This window comes from Hyalella azteca, unplaced genomic scaffold (genome assembly GCF_000764305.2).
Source record: "Hyalella azteca isolate HAZT.00-mixed unplaced genomic scaffold, Hazt_2.0.2 contig15442, whole genome shotgun sequence".
NCBI lineage: Eukaryota > Metazoa > Arthropoda > Malacostraca > Amphipoda > Hyalellidae > Hyalella > Hyalella azteca.
This window is the reverse complement of record NW_025945296.1, coordinates 706154-732328: the sequence shown is the minus strand read 5'-3', so window position 1 is coordinate 732328 and position 26175 is coordinate 706154. Positions and strand designations below refer to the sequence as shown.

Here is a 26175-nt window from a genome sequence, read left to right as displayed (position 1 = left end):
AAAAGAGTTACATTTTTGTATCTTTGGAGACAAAAACATGGCAATCTTTGGTGAGAGGCAATCATGACAATCTTTGTTACGTTCTAGTTAACCTCTTATCATTTCGTCTATAAATTTTTATCGAAACTCATAAATTGTGTTTCTAAGTCGGTAAGAAATTTTCTTAAAATTATTTGATGCTATAAAAAACTCTAAAACTAATATCATAGTGTTAAGACTTGCACTTTTGAGGTGTAAGTATTATTTTCGTGTTTTAATTGACACTTGGTAACTCAGCAGGCAGCAGCTCTCCCATTGGTTGAAGTCTTGATGACGCCATGTTCAAAACGAGGCTCTTAGCGGTCCAAGCTTTGAGCAGCTGTCAGAAGGACTCCAACCGTACTGCAGTGATATCTTCTGTCGACCGTAATTTAAGTGAATCCTTATTAGTTTCTATATCTTAGATTTAGAACTTCGAAGAGACGCAAAGTTTTCCGGGTATTGATAAGTATATTTTAAATAACGAGATTCAATAAGAGTGAAGAACTTGCTAGTCAAGTAGTGTTCGGCATGGCTGAGGTTGGATTCCGTTTTCAAGGAGAAATGAATGGCACCACCTCTGTTGGTGACAAGGAATTCGACGAGTTTCTTGGTAACGCGACTGCTAATGGATCACCCACCGAGTCGAAGGAAAATGTAGGCGAAAGTAATGGGACCAATGGCGTTATTGCTAATGGAGAAACGGGCGCATTCCCTAACGATCGCATCAAGTGGAAGGCGAAGCGTCCTTCTAAGTTTGCGCTGAGCCGCACCAATTCCGACTCGTCCGTCGGTGGTCCAGGCAGAGCCCTGAAGAACTCGCGACGCTCAAGGAACGGCTTCAGCCGCGGCCTGCCCAAGAAAGGTTAGTTTATCAATGTCTCCGTTAAAAAATATTAATTCTTCCATCCTTTGTCCGCGAACAAGAAACTGTAGTGAGTAAGTCCGTTTTCGATGTCTACAAACTTGACTCCAGAAAAAAACATATTTACCTACGTCGCTACGAGGCTACGACTTGTCTTTTTGTTTGAATATTCAATTTTTTTTGCAGCAGGTTGGGAATGAGAACCATTAAATTTCTAACAAGGTTACATTGTTACAAGGATGTTACAGGTCTTCATGATTTATATATCATTATATGATATGAATGAACATCCCATTTATATTTTCTAGCCACTTGGTCTTGTCTGCAGAAACATAACAAAATCGAACTATCAGTTTCTGTTAAATTTTAATCTAGGCAGAATGTATTGCCTAGGAAATAGCCAAATCGCTCCTACTTTGACTTGCATTCCTGGCTGCCAGTCTGCTGGCACAGTGGCACTGCTACATCACTTATGTTGGTTGAATTTGTTGAATGATTGTTGCCTAATTGCCCTAATGCTTATTCTAATATGGTAATTGTAAGCCAGACTAAGCCTGTAATAATTTATATTAAATGTTCAGACCCTCATGAGATTTGCTCCCAATTAATACCAAATGTTCAGACCCTCATGAGATTTGCTCCCAATTCCCAAAGATGTTATAATTCTAAAGGGTTACTGAATTTTTTAATATTTTATTTTTAAATATTTTTTTTTAAATCGGCATAAATGTTTTGGATCTATGAGAAATATTTTGTATGTGTTGTTATTTTAAGATTTGAGTGCTAAAACTGCTAACTGCAAATTATAGTGGGACTTTCTACCTGTAGTTTGTAGACTAGCCTATTAGATGAGCAGCTTATTTAAGCTCTTGACTCCATAGCAGCAAGATGCATGGATTGGAAACATTTTCTTGATTGTTAAGTAAATAATATATGATATAATAGTCACGAGTTCATCTGACAGTGTGATCAATAGCTCAGTTTGGCAATACTATATAGATGGCACTAATCACTATTGTCTATTGCTGTGCTGGTTCAAGTATGGCAAATGAAACCTTGCACTGAAATTTTGTGGCTTTTTTTGTATGGTAACAATTTTCGGGAAATTTTTCTATTTTCTTCCCAGTAAATCATGCAACTTCATTCACAAATGGATGAAAAATAATTCATCTAGAATGAATCTCATGCCTCCAGCTCCATAAAATGGCAGGAAAGCTCTTGTGGATTGAAATGTAACTATTTTCCACACCTTCACTAGTATAATGTTCACTGGATATTTTAATTTACAACTAGCTAAAAATTATTGGAGAATTTCTGCAGGAATCTGTTAGCAATGTTTGTTGGCACTTGGCTGCATAATTAGTTTCCATCCAAGTATATGTATGTCATATCTTGAGAATTTTATTTACTTTTACTTACAGTTTTTATAGTTCATGACGATGTGTTGGCTTTTGTTTAAGTGCTGCTGCTTATAGAAATTAGAGATGGTAATATTCAAGTATTGTTTTCAGCAGTAAATGCTATCAAACAAAATGAAAATTGATTATCTTTTTGCTTTTAAACCTGTATTAACTGTCCTCATTGCCAAGTGATTTCAATGGTTTGATATTGGCATTAATGAAAGTTAACCAACATCATTAGGTTTATCTGTCTCAGGTTCTTTTGTGCTAAACTTTGAGTACGTAGTTCATGCAATATAATCTGGACCTCGCGGAATAGAAAGCATGATCGTGAGTAGCAAGTTCTTGCACTAGTATAATGTAGGTAGATCCTGCTGGGGAGCAAGCGTGATCTTGAGTAAGAAGAAGAGTGGGTAGTTCTTGCACTATAATCTAGACCGCGGGTTAGCAAGGGAGATCGAGAGTATAGAATTGCGATGACGCTGCCTAAGAAGGTCATTCTGCAGCTGTCGTACAGGTCAACAACCTAGCATTTTTATGTTGCTAAGGCATCGGGCAACACAATTATTGGGTTTAGGTACAGTGATGTCTTGCCTGCTATTCACTTGTTTCATGTATTAGTTGTATTAACAAGCTCTACAACCAAGTTCGGTGGCGATATCTCGAGTTGCAGTACTTTTCAGATTGATGAATTACTGGTGCATTGTTCGTTTCTTCCTTTTCTTCTGCTAGACTTAATATTTTCTCACTTTTGAATTGGCTTAACTCGTAGACCTAAGAACAATAATTTTCCTATTATTTATCATTAGTAAGCAGTTATTTATCGAAGTTCAAAAACGTATTGCTTTTATTTGTGTCATCTTTGTTCATAAGCGTACGGCTTATGCTGCTAACGTTTTGGTTATTATTCGTTTTCTCGTAATCCTAAATTTGCCAGCGCCTGAAGAACGTGCGTTTTGACGCTTTCTCGCTTTGCGGTGCGAGTTATCTGACCTTGGGCTGCTCATACGCACTCGCTATAGTGTTGGAAATTTCTCTCGATCAAATTACAGCATTATTATCTTAATTCAGTTCATCTAAAACTTTAGCGGGATCCGTGATAATTCCGTGGGCATGCACAAGTCACATTATTCTCCTTATCTGCCTTGAAATTTTTCGTTAAGCAACATTCATTTTTTTACGTTATCATTGTATTATGCAGTTTACGTTAGCGGTTGTTAGACCATTAACGATTGAGTAGTGGGTACCTGCTGCTGACATCAAGCATCATTTGGCGTCTTATGCATCATTCAAGTAATGTGAAGAATCAAGGCTACCAGCTATATTTGGTGCCTTCAAAACAATCAAAACAAACTTTTGACCTTCAAAACATTCGCACAATTGTCGGAAGCGTGCCACCTCGTGACAACGACGGCGTGTGCAATGAAGCTGAAACGCGTCCAGTGAAAGTTCCACGAACGACGCTCTTACTGCGATTTATGCTAGTTTTGTAGAAACGCGTCACAATTAAATGGTGTACAACCAATCATCTGCTTCAAACTTTTGAACATAGCAGCTGGTGCTGTAGAATTTACTCTACATATGGTCCAGCCGTTGTGCACGGTGTGCACCAATGTTCATTGCGGGCAGATTTTGTCAAATGATGAACATAATTGAAAGAGTATTTTTCTACTTGATCGTTGAGTTTACCTGCTGTGCGAATCAAAAGCAATATTTTACGTATAATTTTACCACGAATTTCGTATAACCGATATAATCTCAGTTGCAACGCTGGGACGAAAGCATGGTGATATGGCTGCGGCTCGTGCTCCGAACTTCAATTTACTATTTTTGACCTTATTCGCTTAATGATGCAAAACCTGCGGCTGGACTGATTTCCCCGTTATTTGTTTTATTTAAATACTTTGAGTGATTTTTATTCACTTGGTCTTTGAAGACCAACTTTTTGAAACGCCTAGCTCGTCGATTCTTTAGTTTTTGCACGTAGTTGGTGCAAAAACGCGACTTTCATTTGTTTAACAAGAATATTTTCATTGTTTCCTTAGTTTCCTAAGTATTTGTTTGGGACGTAGCAGTCCCAGGCCACGATGGATCGCCTCCTCTGATTATCGCTCATCCGCCCTCATATTGGCATTGGTATCAACAAAAAATGTTCTCGTTGGGTTAGTCATTTTTTTCTAAAAAAAATGTACTTGCATATGCTCAGTGGTACATATATGGCACATCGTATTCTAGCAATACTATTGTAGAGAAAAGCAAACTGAGACGTTTTCCTAATCAATTAGGTAGAGCCAACAGCAAAAATTTGATAAAAAATGAAATTTCAAGAAAAAAAATAATTGGGGCTGAAAAGGGTTAATGCGAGTCTGTTGTTGGGCAAGAGTGCAGTTTGTACTAGGAAGTATTAGGAAGTCTGTATTTTACCGCTGTCCACATGACAGACGTGTGAATCATTTCAACTCTTTCGACGTAAGTACTTTGTCGGTTTCGATAAACTCTGTTTTTATAATACGCTAGTAAGTAGCCTGGGCCCATACTTTCAAAAAATTTAGAGATCGTAAGTTCAACAACAGCCTTTCAAGCAAAATCCACCAATCATAGACAAGAAAATAGAGCGTAAGTACTTACGTTCACTTAACGAGTTTTAAAAGTATGGCCCATGACCAGTGGCTAAGTTACTGCGCAGTCGTCCTCTTCGCGTGAATATCAGGTGTTGGGCTGAGCACAGATGTGGTCGTCTATCCGCCTGCCAGGTTCAAGTCCGCAGTTGTTTGATTCGTAGTTCTGCTATTGCTATTTTGAATAGTACTTTTCAATTTTAAATTGTGAAACGTGTTCTTTATTTTTAATTTGGCTATGAATCGGGTGTATGAATGTATCCGTTCTCAGAGCATGATGCTTTGCTTCCAATCTCTGTTTATTTTATTTTATTTTTTTTCATAACTTACATTCATATTTACCAGTGAAGTGTTGAGGTGCCTGCAGCTATTGCATTCAGCCTTCTACTGTACAACCCGTGCTCTGGGAGCCTGCACTCGACCGCCGTTTCACTTTTGTCCTCTGCGACGCAGTAGAGGTCAAGTCAACATTTTGCTGAGCTCTTGAGCGCTTGCCGGCTCCAGTCACACGCGCTTTCAGGTCATTCCGCCACTAACGAAGTAGCTCTTTCAGTCAAACTAGGCAGCCATGCCTGTGCCATCTGAGCAATGTCCCGAACATGCACAGAAGAATATATCTTACGTTCATGAGTTTTCAATTACCAATTGTTTAATTAATGTATTGAAATAAATTCTATTTAATTCCTAGAACGACTAATGCAGTTATTAAGCACCGAATGTTTCAATTCAACGTTCACGACTCGTCTTGGAAGTGTCCTATCATGACGAAGTTCGAATTCACTTCGTACAATTGTTTGTTCGCAGTTGCGTAGTAACAAACGCCTCGAGTCTCGACTGTCGAGAACTAAGCTCGTAAGCCCTTGGCATGCGATAGGGTATAGAGTGTGCGTAATATACTCTTATCTGTATTGATTAGGATGGTTAGCTTTGATGTTCTTCGGCTTGGTTACTTTATCACCAACATAAGACTCAAATCCAAACATTATTAATTACCTGTAGCGAACAACGCGTGGCGTGAGCCTAAGCCGGACTGGCTTTGGCGGATTTAGCCGTAAAATTTCTCTGTCAGTGGTGAGCTGCGGGGGTGCCACTTTCAATTGATTTTAATAATTTCGTACTAGGTTCTCAAACTTGATATCCTTCTACCAAATCTAATCTAAATGGGATGATTTTCGTACAAATTTGTAAAATTAAACTAGTTTTTTGGTTCAGGAAAGGCTTTCGTGTTTGAGTCATTGTTTTAAGATAGGCCTGTTACTTGCTGTCGTCCAGACAATTTTCACTCGTCGTACCTCTGGTGTTAATGTCACACTATTAGCTGCATTGATGTTCTTTTGATAGTTTCTAGCGTTATCATAACTGTCATAGCTACTAGACTAGTAAATTCAGAATACCCTAGTATTGAGGACTTGAGACGTGTACTCAACCAGGCTTGGCTTTGTCAGGCTACTAGAGAGTAGAGAAGCTTGCCGCTTTGCACTGGCAGCTGGGTTTGGTACTACGCAGTTGCTGCCTGCCACCCGACTAGCTCTAGCAACGCATGCTGTCTTGCACACATGTTGTCTTTTGTCTTTTGACTCACCTTCCATCGTATTGCGCAGTGCATTGATACTGCACTCTATTGCATCATGGCAATAGTAATGCTAGTCATATAAGTTTTAGGTACAATAACAGTCTTAATCGGAATGTAAGTGTGGCGCTGAAGACAATAAGCTGCATTCGTGTTATCCACACGATTAGTTTAGTTGCACTTATATATTACAAATATGATCCATTGAATTAATAAATTATTGTTTTCATGTTTCCTTTAGGATAACACGGAGCGACGTGTACTGCGTGATCAATTTTAGCGGTTTGTGCTGTAAATTAGCTTTTAAATCTATTTAAAGCCGCTTTTGTCTTGGCGATTTCCTCGCATTTAAACGTCTCGTACTCGTATTTCCCTGTTTTAACTCAATTGTTGACGGCGAAGTAACCATGCAGCATCACACTGGCAAGCACCACTGCCTGGAAGGATTTGCTGGGGTCACGAATCTTAGAACAGCAAACTATTTAGACAACATGCAAGATCTGGACTAATTGAACTTTCTCTTATCACTGCTGTTGAGTTCAGTTGACTGTATCAATGTTTTAGGCACTCAAAGATGTGATTGAAATTGAAAACCATTTCTTGCCACTATCGATTGTGGCAGAAAACTTAGAACAATTGATCAATCGGGTGGCTACAAAGGTCGCTAGCGACATTAAAACAGTTTTTTTTGTAGGTTCTCCACGTGGCGATTAGCCGTTATGCTGCTTTAGAACACCCCATAAAGTATATTAAATTAATTATGCCAGGAATGGTTGTTTCGTTCACGTCATATAATCATTGGTTGCAAACGGAGGCTCGTTTAAAATAATTTTTTATGGCATTTGATAGTTGTAATATTAGTGAATTCGAGAAAATTCTTCGTGTAAGGCTGGTGCTTCTATTCCTTATTTGGTGTTTCTCATTGTTCATGTGTTGGTATACGTGCCGAGGCTCGATGATGTGGCACCGTTGCAAACTTGATGCTCCGATGCCAGATGTCGCCAGACAACTCTTTCTCTCCGTGTTGCTATGGCAAAACTTGAAATAGATGGGGCTTCAGCTAAAACCATCCCTGTTCCTCTCAATATAAGCTTTAAATACTGTGATTTTTTAAACTGAATTTCAGTGTTGTCGTCACACTGTGATAACACTTGACGTTCAACTGTGTCCTTAGCTTGGTCCTTGCATGAGCCTACCTCAATACTTTTTTTTTCAATTGAATTATAACTACTGTTCCGTTATTACTAAAGGATGATTCGGAACGGTCGGCAAGTTCATTGAGTTTGAAGTTGGCTAGTACCGTGTATTTCCACCGTTCTTTCAATGCTAAAGTGAACGGCGCGTTGAGCGTTTGTTGCTAGTGAGGTGTTAGCTGAGCAGAAACCACCATTATTACCTGCGTGGTATAGCAATAGGAACCGACGTTAACTACGCACCCGATCGGAGTGCCACGCGTCTCGTGTAAACCACACATTGTTTTTGTCTTCGTTGCTCTTCACCGCTTATATCTTGTTACTTCGAGTCTCTGAGGTGCTAAACGTTGTTTGCTTTCTTGGCAGCTTCAGCGAACTTTTTCCTATTTGATACACAATTACTAATTTACATTTGCGAAGATTTAGACCACTCATTCAGAACTGCCAGTAAACCATGTGTCTTATGGAATACCTAACTTGCTCATCAGTTCCGGATACATAGAGCATGTATATTGTTGACATCGAGCTCGTCTAATCACAACATGCAAGCCTTTAAACATGTTGATATTCATTAAACGTGGCGCTGCTACTCTCGGTTCTGTGTTTTCACAAGTCCTACTCTTTTGTTACGTGGATTCCAAAATATGATTGTCTATTCGATTTCTTGAAACGCTTTTATGAATTTCAAATAACCATTAGCTCTGGCAAACAAGATAAATAATTAAATTGTTCTCACCTTTTCTTAGGAGGAGCGGGAGGAAAGGGCACTTGGGGAAAGTTGGGCTCCGAAGTGCTTGAAGAAGATTTTGATACCGGGGCTCTCGACCCCAACGACCCCAACTACGATGATCTCAACCCGGACAACGGCGACGTAAAGATGAAGGTTACGCAACTCATCGAGGCCCCTCTCAAGAATGGCCAGCCGTCCGGAACTCAAGCCAAAGTTGTACCTGATGAAGAAATATGTGTAAGTGCCGCTCTTCATTTACCGTCACTCGAATAATAATTTGTAAAACATGAAACCCCAAGAGACCGGCTGCCTTTCTCCCCGAGTGTTATTTTAGGTATTCCCATGCCAAAGTAAACTTAATGAATTTGTTATTAATATTGGTGAGTTTTTTATTTATTTATCCGCTTGTTGTGTGCACAATTTCCAAGTGCACAACTTATGAAATGATTAGTTGATGTGCAGCTCAATGTTTTATTTTCTTCACCTTCTAATTTAGCAGTCTAGCAATCCGACATGGTGTTAAAATTTTGATGTATCTTAAGTTCAAGCGGTATTAAGTTCTCGTAAGGAGCAGCTTTATTTATAACGAATTCCATTGTGCTCTTCCTGCAGAAATTAATCTACTCAGCAATTAAAGAATATTATGACCACGGCGACACTGAAGAAGCGTACTTCACGCTCGAAGAGCTGCCGTGGACGCCAGAGCAGCGCCACCTGCTGGTGGTGACCGCTGTGGAGGCCGCCATTGATCACAAGCCTTCCCACCGGGAGATGACCAGCGTCCTCATCGCTGACCTCTACCATCACACTCTCATGGAGGAACATTATGCTAAGGGTTCGTTAATTCTTCAAATTATTCAAGTATTGACAATTTTAGCTCTCTATGCAGTTTCAAAAGCCTTTTAAATTCGTCTACCGTGAAGGAATATGGGATCTGTTGAAACCCCGAGTAATTTTTTTTTTTTTGTGAAAGTACTCCAAGTAGTAGAGGTCTAATTTTATTTTTCACATGGACGTTCATCCAAACTTTTGTGCAAGTATGCCGTATTCCTCCATTGTAATATCACTTCATTCATCTAAAGTTTAGATTATACGATTGAATTGTGTAATATGAACTAGATTATATAATCTGTATAATCTAAACTAGATACAAGCGGATGGTATAATCTAAATTGTATATTAATTAATATAATTTAATTATTAAAAGCATAGTTATACCATTCTTCAGGTCTGTGAATCTTAAACCAAAATTGTGGGAACAAAAAAAAATTCGCTATAAGATCTAAATTTGTGCATCAATATTTGATGAGCTCGAATGTGGCGCTGTTATTTTATTGCTCAGCCTCAGGTCAGTGGAATGCCACCTCCGCATGTCTAAGGCCTGCAGCCATCGCTCACATGCATCTTCTTCTGATTTGCTCTCAATTTCCTTTAGTGAACTTTTCTGATTTGCTCTCAATGAGCAGTTAGCGAACTTTTTGCTCAATAACTCTTCGCTTCTTGGGGGTGATTTGCTTATTGATGCAAAGTATGATTTCACTTCCTACTTGACTTGTTAATACTTTTAGTTGATGCGATACCTCTCGTTGATATCTAGTTATTTAGTTTCGTTTCACTTGAAACTATTCCTCATATTTGTTAGCTAATGTTAAAAGGCCCCGTCATTTATTGCTTTGCTCGCGTGTTACAGGTTACGATCTTCTTCTTAAGAACGTCGATGATTTGGCCCTCGACGCTCCAGCCGCCCCCACTATCCTGGCCAACTTCATCGCGCGCTCTATTGCCGACGATTGCATTCCGCCCAAATTTCTCACCCAATATATTGGCCAGGTGAGCTCTCGAGCGCTTCGTGTCTTTCTTCTTCATTTTTTATATAAGCCTTGCTGCTCGTTGAATTTTCATATTCAATCTTCAGTTAGTCGTTAATTCCAATGTCTTTTATTCTCTGCAATATTACGGTTTGATGAGAAGTAAATAAGTTGGATCAATACTCTGTCTGTTAGGCAGTACAAGGTTCAAACTGTGTTAAAGAATTTCATAGTTTGGATGAAAATGGATAAACAATATTTCACTTGACGTGATATTGTTATCAGCCATTACTTTTGCCATGCTATTAGATTCTTGACTTCATTGCATGCTGGGCTGCTATGAGACTCAAATTTCGGTCTATAACTGCATAGCGAGTTCATGTTGCTCGTGATGCACTTGACAGATAGAGAGCGACCACGGGGCCGTTTGTCTGAACCGCGCTCAGTCGCTGCTCTCGATGCGTCACGGCCTGGTGCGCTTGGATGCTGTGTGGGGTGTCGGCGGAGGGACGCGGCCTGTGAAGCACCTCGTCAAGAAGATGGTTCTTCTCTTGAAGGAATATCTTTCTTCCTGTGACATAGAGGAGGCACAGCGCTGCCTTGTTGAGCTCGAGGTTCCTCACTTCCATCATGAACTAGTGAGTTAAATGGGACATGAATGTCTCCATGCCTAATTTTATTAAGATGCTCACAAATGAGGACATTGTTTATTTATTTGTTTTACGACTAAACTGGCGAGAAGCAGTTTCAGTGCTGAATGAAAATAATAAGTGCACACAAATGTTGGATCTCAAGACAATGTTGGGTCAAACAAAAAAGTTTCACGTCATTATGTACCAATCAAGCGGTGTAATGCACTACAGGTGTATGAAGCCATCGTGATGGCTCTAGAGAATCTAGATGATCGCTCCCTCGTACTCATGACGAAGCTCTTGGCTGCACTTCAGGCTTCTGTTGTCGTCACTTCCAACCAGATGAAAGAAGGCTTCTATAGGGTACGAATATTTATTATCGATGGAAATGCTTGTGATTGATTATAGCTAAATCGGCTTGAGGAGTGAAGTCATACAATCTCTGTAGCACATGTATTTGTGTAAATTTACTTCATTTATAATTCTTTATGCACTCTTTTACGATATGCATGTTTTCACCTACGCTTTCCTTCAGGTTTATGAAGATTTGCCCCAAATTTGTCTTGATGTGCCCACTGCACATTCCGTTCTCGAGAAATTTGTCAAGAAGTGTCTCGCTGAGAAGATCATTGATGATGCCGTGGCTCGTAAGATGCCAATCCGGTGAGTTCACAATTTTATGCAAATTATGTTTCGTTTCAAGACTATTAGTTAATACTCATTTGTTTGTCGAGAAAAAAGTATTTTTGATTTTCAATTTTTTTTGTACTAAAAAATTCAGTTTTATATGTACCACTCGACACTCGTGATAAATAGTTGCGGTAATTTTTACTACTAATTATGAATTTCATTATATTGACTTAGAGGTTGTGCCACATTAATCATAAATTGTAGTTAATCAGATTGATTCATTTTTTTCCCTCAGCGCTCGCAAGAGGTTCGTATCTGAAGGCGACGGCGGCCGCATTAAGGATGATGCCTACTAAGCTGCTTGCAAGCGTCTGCTCATACCTGCCCCATGTACTGGCTCCGCTCGAGCCTTGTTCGTTCGCCTTTGCTTCATATTAGAGTAATATGCCCGCTTGAATTGAGTTCATTTTTGCTAAGTTTGTTAGTCGGTGGAAGTCTTCATTTTGGGACGAAACTTGTTGAAACTCAAGATGTTTCAACGAAAGTTCCGGAATAGGCGAAAGAACAAGGCCAGAGCAGGACCTCAATAGTATGCTTTTTATACTCGTTACTTGTTTGGTTGATTGACGTGCTGGTCTGTGCGTGGACCTTGTGTTTCGACTGAGTTGTGGACCTATCGGCTTTTGGTGGTTTTGCGGTGCGTCCCAGACGTTATTGGTGAGCATTTGCTCACCAATTTGCTATTGTTGATACAATAGTTTCTTTTCCATTACTGAAATTGACTAAGGCAAGGTTTCATTACACAATGGACTATTTTCCGTGATCTTCTAAGTACTTTATTCTTAGCTGATGATAAATTTTCTTTCGCGTTCATGGGGAAAGGCTAATTTTATTCTAAGTTCACTATCGTTGTATTTTATTTTTGTTACATTTTCGTTGATCGTTACTGAAATCGTACTACCAAAATGGAATGTAATTCCCCCTTGAACCCTGGGTTCTCGTGCCTGCTAGCTTAGTTATATATATAGGTATTAGTAATTGAATTTACTGTTTTTTTACACCGAAACATTGACTTAGTTCTTCCTGTAACTTTTTTTTACTGTTAAGATGAAACTCGTATTTGCTATTAGAACGAATTTTGCTTTTGGTTATGGGAGTCTGACTTCAGTAAGCTCGAATTTTGCTGACGGATATCATTTTGTATAGCGTGATTTCATTTTTTTACGAAGTGGAATTTCGTAAATTTGTCCGATATGAACAAGGTTTCATTATAATGATGAAAACCATCCGAATGATGATGCAAGGACACGTGATTTCTGAGCAGAATTAATTTGTCTACTCTTTCTTTCGAGATATTTATCCATTTTTGAAATTGTTGCAAAGTTTCAAGTTCGCTTAATTTGTGCATGAAATAGTGCAACATAACTTAGTTTTCAGCGTGACATTTGTGTATAATCGTGCTCTAGATCCATCATTTCTTTTTCGGTTAGGAGAACGACTTGGAGTACCACTTAGTATTCAGCATTAGACCTCGAGAACTTGCCATAGTTTAATTAACCATTACAACTTATCGGACTATAACCGAGACATTGTGTAACCTTAACCGTTACTACAGTGAAGATTTCATAGATATCGAATACAATAAGGGTGAAGCTCATTGCATTCATATAATAAGACTTCTATTGGTCCAACTTGAGTACATGAACGCATTAATGCCTAAGTTAAATTTGGTACAGCGATGTAGTTGTAATTCTCGTAAGCTAAGCTGTCTTTTTCGTGTCGTAATAACGAAGTATTTGTAGAACCATGTCTCATATTGACCTTGCATCAGGAAATGAAGATATTTTCAATTGAACAATCCTTCCGTGCTACGAAATTCGATCTTTTCCTTTTCAACTGAATCTTTAGGGGGTGAATTTTGAGGCAAGACGGACATATACGAATGTTTCGTTCTCAGTTATACTTTACGTTCATGCACTGAGAAAAGTACAAAAAAATCTGAAAATAGTGAAAAATAAAAATGGCAAAATCTCGTGGTTTCATTGTCCCAACTTGCAATTGCACATTTAATTTAGACTCTGATTTAATGACTTTAACCGATACCTCGAATTTCGTCCAGAAAAATCCTCTTCTACCATCTCTTCTACATACTGCATAATTCGTTTGTAACACCTTCATTTCAACATCCTTTGCAATTTTTTGGTACAAAACAAATTGACATGCCGAACTTGCTGTTAAACCCCGAACAACACCAACAGTGCAAACGCATGAAGAATTGTTTTCAACGATGGAGCAGACGTAATAATGTCTCCGCAACGTGGGAACCCAACAAGAAATGCCAGGTATAACGCAGGCACGTGAACGGAGTAATCTGTCCTACGACAGTAGATTACTATTAATGGACGTGAATCAAGCTTGGGTACCTACGAAAACTAAAGAATATGCTAGGAAAACTAATGGCGATTTTTCAGGTTTTTCATAATATACGTAAATTTAAAAATTAACGGAAGAAAACCTATTAGGTAATAACAACAAGATCCTGAACTTCAACTAAGAGCATGCTTCCTTGAACATGAAATGTGAAGTTAAACTATGTAACCCATTCTTTTACAATATCAAAATTTCACACGATTAAATACAGCGTAGACCATTCAGACTTCTATAATTTGTCCTTTGAATGAGAGGATCGTTGCGTAGGGCACGTGAGGACACGACAGTAATGAGTGGGGCGCTCTGCTCGTAAAGTTGAGATACTCTGCCAACCCCTCGATTACCGCCTCACGCAAGCTAGGTCCCGCCAGCTCAATGGCTTTAGGCTTCTGAAACACAATCGTCAGACGAATTAATTGAAATCAATTACTGTCATGAAAATTTAAATAGAAAACAGTTCAACAGTGTCAATTTTTAACAGGGCATGGCTTGAATTGGTATTCAAACAATGCGAGTCTGTCCCTTAAAAATGTATAATTTCATAATAAAAATTTACAATACATACCTAGTTTTAAATTGAAAAAGTATTTAAAAAGTGGCAGACGAATAATTTTTAAATCGACACACGAGCTGAAATTTCAAGATGTTAAATTTTTGTAAAGTCTGTTCGACCCGACAGCAAAACGTATTGCAGGATTTACATAACGGATGAAAAATCCAACAGCATGGGTAATAAGAGCAAGATAATAGATGTTCTTAGAAAGTCGCCTTCGTGTGATAAATTTATTACCTTTTCCAAAATTGGTTGAAGGAAATCTTTGACAATTTTGGCCCCGGCCAAGCCAACTCTAGCGGATGGGTTCGAATACTTTGAGCTTGACACGCTTGTACTGATGCCCGCATTTTCCATGGTAGATTTTACCCCATCAGAGGCATTGTCGCCGGATGATATGATTGCCCCAAATCTGGGCAAATTGAGCGTCACTGCCGTGGCGTGATCATCCAAGTCGGTTTTTGTTGATCTTTTTGACGGACGATTGGGAGTTGTGAGATTGCTATCAGGTTCCAACTCTTTAGTGTCTTTGCTGATTTGTGTTTTAGTTTTGGGAAGTTCATCAGTTTCAACGGTATCGGTATTTGGCTGGTTCGTGTCAGATGATGAATCTTGAGAAATCGATGAGCGGTTAGAAGCGATATTTGCCTCCTGTGCCACATTCTGAATTATACCGGGAGTTGAATACCTATTTTTACGATGCATTTCGTTGACGGCCACCAACGCATCTTGCTGAACTTTCTCAATGCTGACTTGTTCTTCATATGGACCAGGCATACCTGCGGAAGTCTGCCCTTGCTCTTCACTTGATAATTTAGCCTCTAGGGCGTCACTCTTGTCTGTAGTGTCTGCAGTCGTACCACGTTGGGCTTCAGTATTCGGTGGGACTGGGATTTTCCCACCATCATATTTTTTTGAATTTTCAGGGAAGGTATGTGGCCAGCTGGCGCTGGGATCAAGAATAACATCAGCCAGAGCTTCGGGCGTGAAAGAGAGCCAAGGCTTCTCAGGGTCTTCGGCAGGACTTGGTGAACAACACGACAAAGCGCCCGGATCCACGGGATGTGCCTCTGCAAAGTACGTGCGAGTGACACTCAGAAATCAGATAATTCAACAAATCGCGGTTCATCGGAAAGCAGAAAGATGAATAATTTAAAATGAAAATTTCAAATTCAAGTGTACAATATTTTATACCATTGCTTGACCCTAACAAGGTCGTAACTACAAACCTGAATTAAAAATATATCCTCCGGCATCCAAAATGCAGCGCTGTTTGCCTGCAGGCTTCCAAACTGTGCCACTGCCTCCATTGTTGTGCATCCAGTGGTCCTCGGCAAACAGGAGATACAAATACTTGATGGTCTCGGCCAAGAAAAAGCTTTCCATGCGGTTCTCTAATTGATGACTACGAACATTTTTCACCTGTTGACACATTAATTCGTTGCAAAACACCAATCAGGAACTACAGCATAAAGAATTGTTATAGTAGACTCTACAACCGCCATTTTCAAGTTCGGTGAACTATGAACTCAGGTGTTGATATTTTGACAACGCTTAATTTTTTACAACATAATTAAGAAAATAATAATCTAACAGTACCTGATAGCGCAAATCAGAGTTGAAAATTGTTAGAACTAAAATTATATATTATATTTAAAGTAAGAAATAAAAATTTGAAGTCGATGCTAATTATGAGGATAAAGCTTCCTCACCGTAGCATAGCCGCAGTGAGTTTTGGTTGAGTGTTCAATGCTTGTAATGATGTCGGCACCCATGGCGAGATATGAACGGTCTCCAGTGGCGCGGAAAAGATACATTATGCTTTCGATGAGTTCCGGTCTCAAGGGGTAACCTTCGCGCTTACTGCCTGCCTCGCCCTGAGCAAATATAGCAGAAAATAGTCATAGGATAAGTGATGCAAACCAAACTCTAAGTGACGTTAATGTTATAAATCAACAATCAAGTGTCTTACTAGCATGAACTTGCATCGGTTAATAATTCCAACACAGGAGGGAGGATCTAAAACTGATTGGTTAGCAAAAAGTTAATTAACACAATCTACTTAACTTTTCATAATTCGTTCAAACCTGAGGAATGTTGTAGGACTCTGGAGTGAAGCCGTACTGGCGCCACACTTGATGGTAATTGTGAATGGTTTTCTGTGCTGCTTCAAGGTCTCCTGAGAACATGTGATTCACCAACAACTTTTTATTAAATAAATTGCGCATACGTAAATCTGCTAAACCAAAATAAAAACAAAGTTTCATTTCTATTATATAACACAGGTCTGCCAGAAAATTGTTCTTTGAGTGATGTTCATGAAGGCATACACAACTAAACTCAAACCAGAGGACGTGAACAATAAAATTTATCATGGATGTTTTTGTACAATTGGTAAAGAAATTGACCAACGGAAACAAGGCCATAATATTGCGGTTGTTGTCAGATAATAACCGACATGAATGCCTGAAACGCAAGTTTTTTCAATAGAACGAAAACATGCGTAACAATGAGGCACTGCTTTTCACACGAGCTCAGTAATAATGAGATAAGGAAACGAATGATGGCGCGTATACCGGCCAACGTGAGGACGCCAGGCCAGAAGGCTTCAAGGGACTGGAAGACTGGCATGGTGACGTGGCCGCGCGTCATGGTCACCCACAGATACCAGTCGTCGTGCTTCAGGTGCAAGTCGATGGCGGCGCGCGCGCTCTCGAATATCTGCACAGGTCAGGCGCATACATCCTCACAGAAAATTGTCATTGTGAATTATTTCATATTAAATATATTGATTGATGTGTTGAAATATTACACTCGAAAGGGTTCGAGAAGGTTTAATATGAGTTTTATTATTGAATACATAATCGTAAATAGCCCTAAGAAAAACAGAAATAATAAATCAGAATGAAAGCATCGAATAATAAGATAAGAAATAATTTTCAGAGCAGCGTCGACTATGAAACTCATTTCCATGCCTCAATTATTAGCATTGGATTTACAATTTACCTGCATGAGCTCTGGCCGCTGCAAGAGCGCCGCACCTTTTACAAGGTATTCGAAATATGAATCGACACCAGCGCCTGGAAAATAACAAAGAGTTTAATCTAAAAACATTTCTATTTACTTGAACGTCAATGAGAAATAGGCATTGTGCAGATAAAAGAAACTCTAAAAATCGTCGTAGAGACAGAGGTCTGTGAATTACAATAATAATATTGCAATAAAACACATTAAAGGCACATAACATGACATGGTGAACTTGCCTATGCCAGAATCGAGAGCCGTCCACCGCCCCGTGGTCACGTCAATATGATTGCCGAGTAAATCTATTGATGAGCGTTGTCGCCAAACTGCAAGCATGGCTCGTAAAGCCACCTGCCAATTTTTAAGCATTTTAATACTCCTGTGATCGAATTAAAGGCACTTGTACACTCTTTACTTCGTGCTTAATCAAACAAATAATTGTTTTACTTACTTCTTGGTAATCGGGCCACGAGTTGGCCACTTCTGACACTATCACAGAATAAATCATCCTAAGTGTTACAGTTTCATTTTTCTCTTTGTTTGTTTACTTTTATTATCAACAATCACTTGTGAGGCGACAGGAAATTTAGGCAGACCTTTGAGGTAGGCACGAATAAATTATGAGACTGCGGTCCCAAGCTATACAACAAATGCATGACATTTTTGGGCGAGATAACCCGCAGTGCTCGCTGTGTCAACTCTCATGGCGTAACGGTTATCGCCTATAAATGAACACACAGAGTAATGAGAGGGCCACTCAAAGCTTGCATACTAGACACCATCGCTTGTTGCTTACCTCATTCGTGCACGAGATAATTTTATATTGTGTAACACTACACACTGCAAGCACATGGCACTGGGAATAAAGCCAAAGAATGAAGATACGAACAAACCTCAATAACACCTGGACAAAGACAAGTTTTAGCCCTTGACAAGCCTCAGCCCACCTACCCTTCAATGAGAATGATGCAAGCCAAGAAATGGGAGACAGCAAACAGCAAAGAGAAGCGCGGTGTAAAAGAATGCCAATCATTTTAATAACGTCAAAACTATCAAGTTCAGGACTCTAGTCCACTTTTAATATCGTGCCTAGTGTTGAATTTCTTACTTGTTCATAAATAGGATCGCCGGTAAGTCGAGACAAGGCACCAAACTCCACCAAGAACGTCCCGGTGCCGGCGGTGCAGGTGATGGGCGTCTCGCCATAAGGAACTCCATGGAGCAAGTTCACGGTCCCGTACGGCATACCTGAACACAAACTAGTTGTCAGGGATCTCAAGTTGGCAGAGACATTTATTTATAAATTTATAGTCATTATTGAGCTAAAAACAGAAGTTAGTTGGATGGCATAAGAGTCAAGATAGATATCAAGTATCGTCAAGAGAAAAAAGATGACGAATTGAAAATTGTATGCTCAATAATCATTAATTTAATTGTCTAACACCTGAATTTTGAGATACAGAAATTTTCAGAAAAAAATAACGGAATTCTGAGTAGAAATAAATCAGATGAAGTTTAATCAATTTGTACATTATTTGATGAGGAAGAATATTAATAAATTTATATATTTGTGAAAGTTTAAGCATATTTTCTTTGTGTTTATTTGAAGCCTGACGTTGGACATATAAAAGACCTGTTCAGGCGTTAATCCTCGACTGATATCGTGTCTAGATAGAACCTGGCTTAACATATTCTCCATTTTGTTTGGTGATCACGTGGCATTGCACAGAGAGGAGGAGGAGGGTGGAATAGATATTGAAATGCGATTTTCAATTTGATAAGTGTACATTTTAATCGTAAATAAAAAAAGAAATTGAATCTCTAATCACAACAATAAACAGCTGATTGATTACTGATCACTATAAACGATTGAAAGATTGCTAACAGGTCACTCTTGCACTGAGATCACCATTGATAACTGATACTGACTGTGACGGATCACACGTGAATGTAGATAGTAATGAAGCTACAGGTCATATTTCAGAGAATGTAGATCGTAATGAAGCTACAAGTCATATTTCAGAGAATGAAGATCGTGATGAAGCTACAGGTCATATTTCAGAGAATGAAGATCGTGATGAAGCTACAGGTCATATTTCAGAGAATGAAGATCGTGATGGAGCTACAGGTCATATTTCAGAGAAGGTCGACTATGATGAAACTCATCACAGATTGCCAGTGAACGTATTTCACAACAAAGCTACAATTCACTTATAGCAAGGGAATGTATTTTCCAGTGAAACTACTAATCAGAGACTGCAGTTGTGCACTGATGGCTGTAGAACAGCGAGTTGTGTTTAGAAGCTGCTACAGTCCACAGGGTTGACTGCTTAATTACTACCTAGCTCCGGACAAACTAAGTTTGTGGTCATAAATGTACAGTGCTCAGTATTTCAAGAATTTGTGTAATCTTGTCACCAGTTTTGCTGAAGTGTTCAGTTTCTTTTCAACTTCACCAGTTTTGCTGAAGTTGAAAAGTGTTCAGTGCAAAGTAGAGTCAGTCAGTAGGCCAGTCTCAGTGAAGTATTGAACAAACTTTGTCTGGAAGACTGAACTGCCTACTGAAGAACAGGACAATAACCCCTGAAAAGTCCCAAGTCAATGAGAAGCCTCGCCCCCTAGACCAGTGCACATGCAATTCTGTGAGATTTTAGTTCTCTTGCTTTCACCATTTCTTTTATTGTGTTTCATCAGAGATATTTTTTCCCATGCTTGGATTATTAAAATTCATCATACTTATTCCACTTCATCCATTAATGATGTTTGTTAGTGTGCCAACATGTATCAAAGTAATTAACTATTATCATCAAGTAAACCATATTAATTTCATTACCACCGTCTCACCTTGATTTTTAGTTCACCAACTTTATTAAATTTCATTAGAAAGTTTGGCTGAGCAATTGAGCTTCTGACAGTTAGCAAACTAATTCATTGCTTCTGCAACATAACCTTCAAAAGCTGAATGTGAGGGAGTACCTCCAACACTTTGATGCTACAAACTGGCCAGTTTATTGTTTTTATTAGGTTTTCCTTACAACTGAGAATAAACCTGTTTTTGTGTGGAAGGCAGGTAAGAGTTTCTTTGCAACCTTCTCTGCAAGGCGCAGCAGCGGGCCAGAACATGGGTAGCCAGGCTCCAACTCCATCCCCATCCTTTGGAATACAAAATCTTGCTAAGCAGGAAACCAAGGAAAGATAACTTTAATTATGAATACATGTTAATAGTGCTAACATATTTAATTATGTCAACACCTGAATAATGAATATTGTATTAATACAGTTTTTCTCAGAATTAAAATTTATTGCAGTATATTCTAGGGGACTCCTAATCAGTATTGCAATAACCACTGTAAAAATTTATACAAATTCTAAAACAGACTGTATTAAACACAGTTTTGATAATCAGACACTTAATTCACTTAGCACTTACTAGTACATGTAATTCGACTAGTGCACAACCAATTCAACTAGCACCTACTAGTACATAATTCAACTAATACAGACACTTAAATTCAACTAGCACTCCCTAGTACATTACTCAACTAGTACTTCCAAAAATTGAATTGAGACTTGCCTCTTGTACATGAGGTGGGCACTCACAAGACCACCAACAATGCGGATGTTTGTTTCAAAGACTGAAACATTGATGTCGGATTCAAAATTCACTCGTTCAAGTACCAATTTTGCCACTTTTTGGAACTCAGTTTTGTTGCCTATGATGGCTAAAGTGTCCAAGGCATCAATTAGAGTGAGAGAGTAGCTGGAACATAGAGATTTAATTAGATTACAGCCTTTAGCTTGAAGTTATAGGATACAGTAACAGTTATCACAAGCTATTATTTTCATGTAGTCAACATTTTTTTCTCTACACAGCAAGTCTAATCAGAATTTTGAAGGAAAAAAGTTACCTTGAATACTGGAAGCAATGCAATAGGAAAAATTTATTTGTATATTAAAATTTTTCATACATTCCTATGGTGAGCATTTTGTACTGAAATATTAAAATAAATACATGTAATCAAGCAAGTTGGAATGGAAAAGAAAACTCACCTTCCCCAGGTGTCATGACCATCGCAGGAAATGGGTCGCAGTTCATCATAGGGAAATGCATACTTCATATATCCATCATAAGCATGGTAGAACATCTTCTTGGCTAATAACCTGAATTGAAAATGTACCATTCAGTTTCATTTCATGTATTAAAATGGTCTCACAATAATAATTTGATTCTGCACAATTCTCCATAAATATATTCATGATTATTGTTGTTATATCTTTTGAAAAGTCTTTTGAATTATAGCCAGAAATAATTGCTGTGTGAACAAGATTCTTAGCAACTCACCTGTAATGTTCTGCATCCTTATTGGAAAGTCCCAATATTTGATTGAGACTAAGAAATACTAGACACATTGGAACCAAGATATTGGCCCAAATCATGATTGATTTTCAAATGAACTATCATATAGAAGTGAATTTTCTTCAAAATCATGTTACTTTTACGCCAAATTTCATTTTTTCAAAAACATATGAAAATGTCAGTCCAAGATTGTGAGCTCTGCCCAAATATAAAATTAGAGATAATTCCTGTTTAAGCTAATTAAATCACACACCAATCAAACTAGACATGTTCCTGCATACATAGAAATATCGTCAAATGGGTAATAAGGGATGGGCAGGGTATATCGGGACAGTCATCCCACATTTCATAGAAATGTTGTAGCAGCTAAACTAATTAAAATATTGCAAAACTAAAAATAGTGATGCAAAGTTCAACATTTTTGCTATCTATGTAGCACAAAGCAAGTTAAGATATCATACATTTACTACTTCTAAAAAATTCCTGAAAAAGTGTCTATGGAATTATGAAGAACAAATAGTTTTTATTATTACTCAAATACAGACCAGCAGGTATACTTGCCACCTGGCTATAAAAAAATAATCTGGCAGACAGTATAGTTAAGTGAAATAAGAAGAAATATATGAACCATCATTTTTCTAATTCCATCCTGTAAGCTCTGGATCACGATCACACATTAGTTCATCTGACTTCATTGTCAGATGCATCACTGTCAGCATGGTGGCAAAGCAGAGACATTTTTTTAACTCTTCATCAAGTTCATTTTTGAGTCATATAAAGAGACCAGTAAAATAAAGTATCATGGATACTATACCAGCATTATAATACATAAAAAATAGTTATGAATCTTTAGTAGATAAAGAAATTAAAAATGAACTGATTATAAAAAATTTGTGGTTTGTCTTTGTCAGTCACTATCCATTATCCAAAGTCCCAGGGGCACGGTGGTGCGGTTTTCTGCAGATTATTCTGTCATACACAACAAAACATAAGGCTCTGAGCACTTGCCCTGCAGATGGATGGCCTTTCATTTCCATCATCATCATCCCCATTGCCCATGGGATGAAAACCCTCAAATGTATCCCCAATCTCAGGGTCACATCAACAAGATACCATAAGTCTTAATAATAATAATAGCAGTTTCAGCATTTATTAGGCCATAGACCTGTTGCCGATTCTTAACATCGCAGAACGTTCACAGCTTGATATGGTCTCAAACACACAAGTGACATAGGACCTACCTCACTGCTCACATTCTGGTGTGCACTGTGCTTAACCGCTCAGCCTTCCTCGCCAATTCTGACCAGAAACTGGCGCACAGAGCTGGGATCAAACCCGCACCTCTCTGCTCCAATCTTGGTACTCTGAACTTTAACCACTGGGCCACCACCACCCTGCCCAGTCTTGTACTTCATCAATTCATTCATTCACAAAGTCTTGTAGTAAGACTTGTACAGTGTAACTTCATCAATTCATTTGCACTAGTACTAGTGGTAGGTGAATTGTGGAACAATGTCATATGTCATCAAGGCTGAGAAGTGGCATTTGTATTGCAGAGATGTTATTGTGATTGATGCAGAATTGGTTTCAGAGTAGTCAGACTTGGATAATACAGAAGCTGCATCCCTGATCCTGATTAGGCCTATCCCTCTTTGGGCATTGTCAGAGTGGGATGCATGCCACAGGCCAGCATTGCCCAAGACCAGCAAATCTTTCATCCTCCTTTCCATGCGTAAGCCTAGACTAAGGGATTATATGTTAAAAGCCAAAGGTACAAATCCCCTTCATGGAAATTAACCAGCAAGCTAATGAGAAGTAAGCCACCAATACAATCGCTCTATGCCATATTTAAAACCGCCCAAGTTCCCAACAGCTCTATCCCATGCCGTCTAACCTCACGATTTTTGGTAAGCAACTCCCTACGCTATACTGCTGTTGATACACAGCCAGCACTCCAGCCCGTCCGTTCGTTGCAGCTGTTTTCCCCCAGCATAACTACCTCCACGGTCCACGCTTACCCCATCTCCCCACCTTTTTTCACCAACTGCCGGTGCCGGACGGCTTTTCTTAGTTTCTGCTCACTTGACTGCATTACGCAGTTACGCTATGAAAAGAGGATCTATACAAGTTGTAACCAAACCTAACCTAATTTGGATAAGCACCAAAGGTCTGCGAGAAAAGCCTCCAGTTAGCCATGCAATAATGGTGGAGAGTTGGGGGATCTTGGGGCCCTTGGGGGAAGTGTGGGGGGAAGAAAATGCTGTGGATAGTAAGGCAGGAAAACAGTGACGCAGGGTTAACGTCTTGCAGAGTAAGTAAGGTGATGATGGCATGATGCATTAGGTACCTTTTGGTAGAGTTCACATTTGCAGCAATGCAGTGTCAGTGTGGTCAGCAGACACTTAGGATAACAGCATGTGTAAGAAGTGATGGTATCATTGGTATGGGTTATATATAAAGTATTGGAGAACAACGTATTGACTGTTATCCGTTAACTATGTGGAGTAGCAGCTTGTGTGCTGAAGCAGTGTTGGTTTAAAGTTAGTGACTTCGTGTGGTGAGTCTGTTTTGACTAGTCTAATGTGAGATAAGTCAATTGACTACAGCTGCTTAGGTGCCAGGATGACAATATCTATAGCATTTAGATGGTTGATGGGTATTACTTTAGATGAAGTGCATCAAAAAAAAGGGTGTTTTTTTTAATTATGTTTTTGGGGTGTAGATTAACTGATTAAGTATCTGAAATCCGTTTTTGGCAGTCGGCATCGGACCTAACCTGCTAGGTTTTCATTGATCGGCTAGGTGTTTTCTATGTTTGGACTTTGGAGTCCGTCCGGCATCCGGAAAAACCTAGCCAATAGGTTTTTTCTATGTTTGGAGTCCGTCCCGGCCCCACGGCCGGAAAAACCTAGCCAATCAACGAAAACCTTGTAGGTTAGGTCCAGTTAGGAACAGGTTCCATTAAAAATTTCCGATGCTGACCGCCAAAAATGGATTTCAGATTCTTAATCTACACCCCAAAAACATATAATTAAAAAAACACCTTTTTTTTATGCACTTAATCTAAAGTATTACCGGTTGATGTTGGCTCCAGGGCTGATTTGAGCGTTAATTTGCTGGTCTACGGCTATGCATTAGGTACCTTTTGGTACAGTTCACATTTGCAGCAATGCAGTGTCAGTGTGGTCAGCAGACACTTAGGATAACAGCATGTGTAAGAAGTGATGGTATCATTGGTATGGGTTATATATAAAGTATTGGAGAACAACGTATTGACTGTTATCCGTTAACTATGTGGAGTAGCAGCTTGTGTGCTGAAGCAGTGTTGGTTTAAAGTTAGTGACTTCGTGTGGTGAGTCTGTTTTGACTAGTCTAATGTGAGATAAGTCAATTGACTACAGCTGCTTAGGTGCCAGGATGACAATATCTATAGCATTTAGATGGTTGATGGGTATTACTTTAGATGAAGTGCATCAAAAAAAAGGGTGTTTTTTTTAATTATGTTTTTGGGGTGTAGATTAACTGATTAAGTATCTGAAATCCGTTTTTGGCAGTCGGCATCGGACCTAACCTGCTAGGTTTTCATTGATCGGCTAGGTGTTTTCTATGTTTGGACTTTGGAGTCCGTCCGGCATCCGGAAAAACCTAGCCAATAGGTTTTTTCTATGTTTGGAGTCCGTCCCGGCCCCACGGCCGGAAAAACCTAGCCAATCAACGAAAACCTTGTAGGTTAGGTCCAGTTAGGAACAGGTTCCATTAAAAATTTCCGATGCTGACCGCCAAAAATGGATTTCAGATTCTTAATCTACACCCCAAAAACATATAATTAAAAAAACACCTTTTTTTTATGCACTTAATCTAAAGTATTACCGGTTGATGTTGGCTCCAGGGCTGATTTGAGCGTTAATTTGCTGGTCTACGGCTGCGCACCCGTCAGAGACAGAGACTCGGAGTCAGACTGTCGGCCTGTTCCTTTTTTCTGCGTTTAGCTTTAACCATTTTGCCGTTCTTTTAATGTACAATTTTGCTGATTGCAACAATTTATGTGAATTAATCTCAATTTTTTATCGTCAGAAGTCGAAACATTTCCAGAACAATATACTTACACGTAACACACGGCCCCACCGCTCCCACGTACACGTCACCTGACACCTGAGCCTCTGAGGTATCGACGAACTCCTCGGATGGAAAGCAAGTCCGAAATCCGTAGAAATTGAACGAAGCGGGAAGCTAAGAGTTACGGAAGCAAATTGGGTCAGCTGTATACCAGCGGTCGAAAAAGCAGCAGCATAACTTGAACGCAACCAGGGTTCCTAATTTTCACAACATTTTCTTCGGTGCGGTAAG

General features: G+C 39.1%; 2 protein-coding genes across 2 annotated transcripts; one reads left to right on the top strand and one right to left on the bottom strand.

Annotated features, from left to right (window-relative positions):
• The first annotated feature begins 327 nt into the window (after window positions 1-327).
• LOC108664584 (programmed cell death protein 4) lies at window positions 328-13494 on the top strand. Its single transcript, XM_018151203.2, has 8 exons — window positions 328-883; window positions 8411-8631; window positions 9007-9229; window positions 10085-10224; window positions 10607-10840; window positions 11066-11197; window positions 11370-11497; window positions 11760-13494. Exons 1-8 carry the CDS (start codon window positions 550-552, stop codon window positions 11818-11820), a joined length of 1473 nt encoding a protein of 490 aa, XP_018006692.1. The 5' UTR covers window positions 328-549; the 3' UTR covers window positions 11821-13494.
• LOC108664583 (ER degradation-enhancing alpha-mannosidase-like protein 2) lies at window positions 13396-25976 on the bottom strand. The gene is made up of 14 exons (XM_018151201.2): window positions 25935-25976; window positions 21814-22026; window positions 21522-21632; window positions 21046-21231; window positions 20521-20624; window positions 18580-18719; window positions 17711-17822; window positions 17454-17527; window positions 17024-17168; window positions 16535-16626; window positions 16160-16324; window positions 15677-15869; window positions 14685-15517; window positions 13396-14283 (listed from the first exon to the last, which is right to left on the bottom strand). The coding sequence occupies exons 2-14, from the start codon at window positions 21906-21908 to the stop codon at window positions 14116-14118; spliced, it is 2418 nt and encodes an 805-aa protein (XP_018006690.1). The 5' UTR covers window positions 21909-22026; window positions 25935-25976; the 3' UTR covers window positions 13396-14115.
• Window positions 25977-26175: the final 199 nt, after the last annotated feature.

What these genes read in the sequence shown, in the direction of transcription:
- LOC108664583 (XM_018151201.2), bottom strand. Translation starts at nt 21,908, where the DNA reads ATGATTTGGGCCAATATCTTGGTTCCAATGTGTCTAGTATTTCTTAGT. An exon ending in AAGGATGCAGAACATTACAG is followed by an intron (nt 21,633 to 21,813) that starts GTGAGTTGCTAA and finishes TTTTCAATTCAG; the next exon opens with GTTATTAGCCAAGAAGATGT. An exon ending in AGGATATATTTTTAATTCAG is followed by an intron (nt 15,518 to 15,676) that starts GTTTGTAGTTAC and finishes CGTACTTTGCAG; the next exon opens with AGGCACATCCCGTGGATCCG.
- LOC108664584 (XM_018151203.2), top strand. Translation starts at nt 550, where the DNA reads ATGGCTGAGGTTGGATTCCGTTTTCAAGGAGAAATGAATGGCACCACC. An exon ending in GGAGGAACATTATGCTAAGG is followed by an intron (nt 9,230 to 10,084) that starts GTTCGTTAATTC and finishes CGCGTGTTACAG; the next exon opens with GTTACGATCTTCTTCTTAAG. An exon ending in CTCACTTCCATCATGAACTA is followed by an intron (nt 10,841 to 11,065) that starts GTGAGTTAAATG and finishes AATGCACTACAG; the next exon opens with GTGTATGAAGCCATCGTGAT.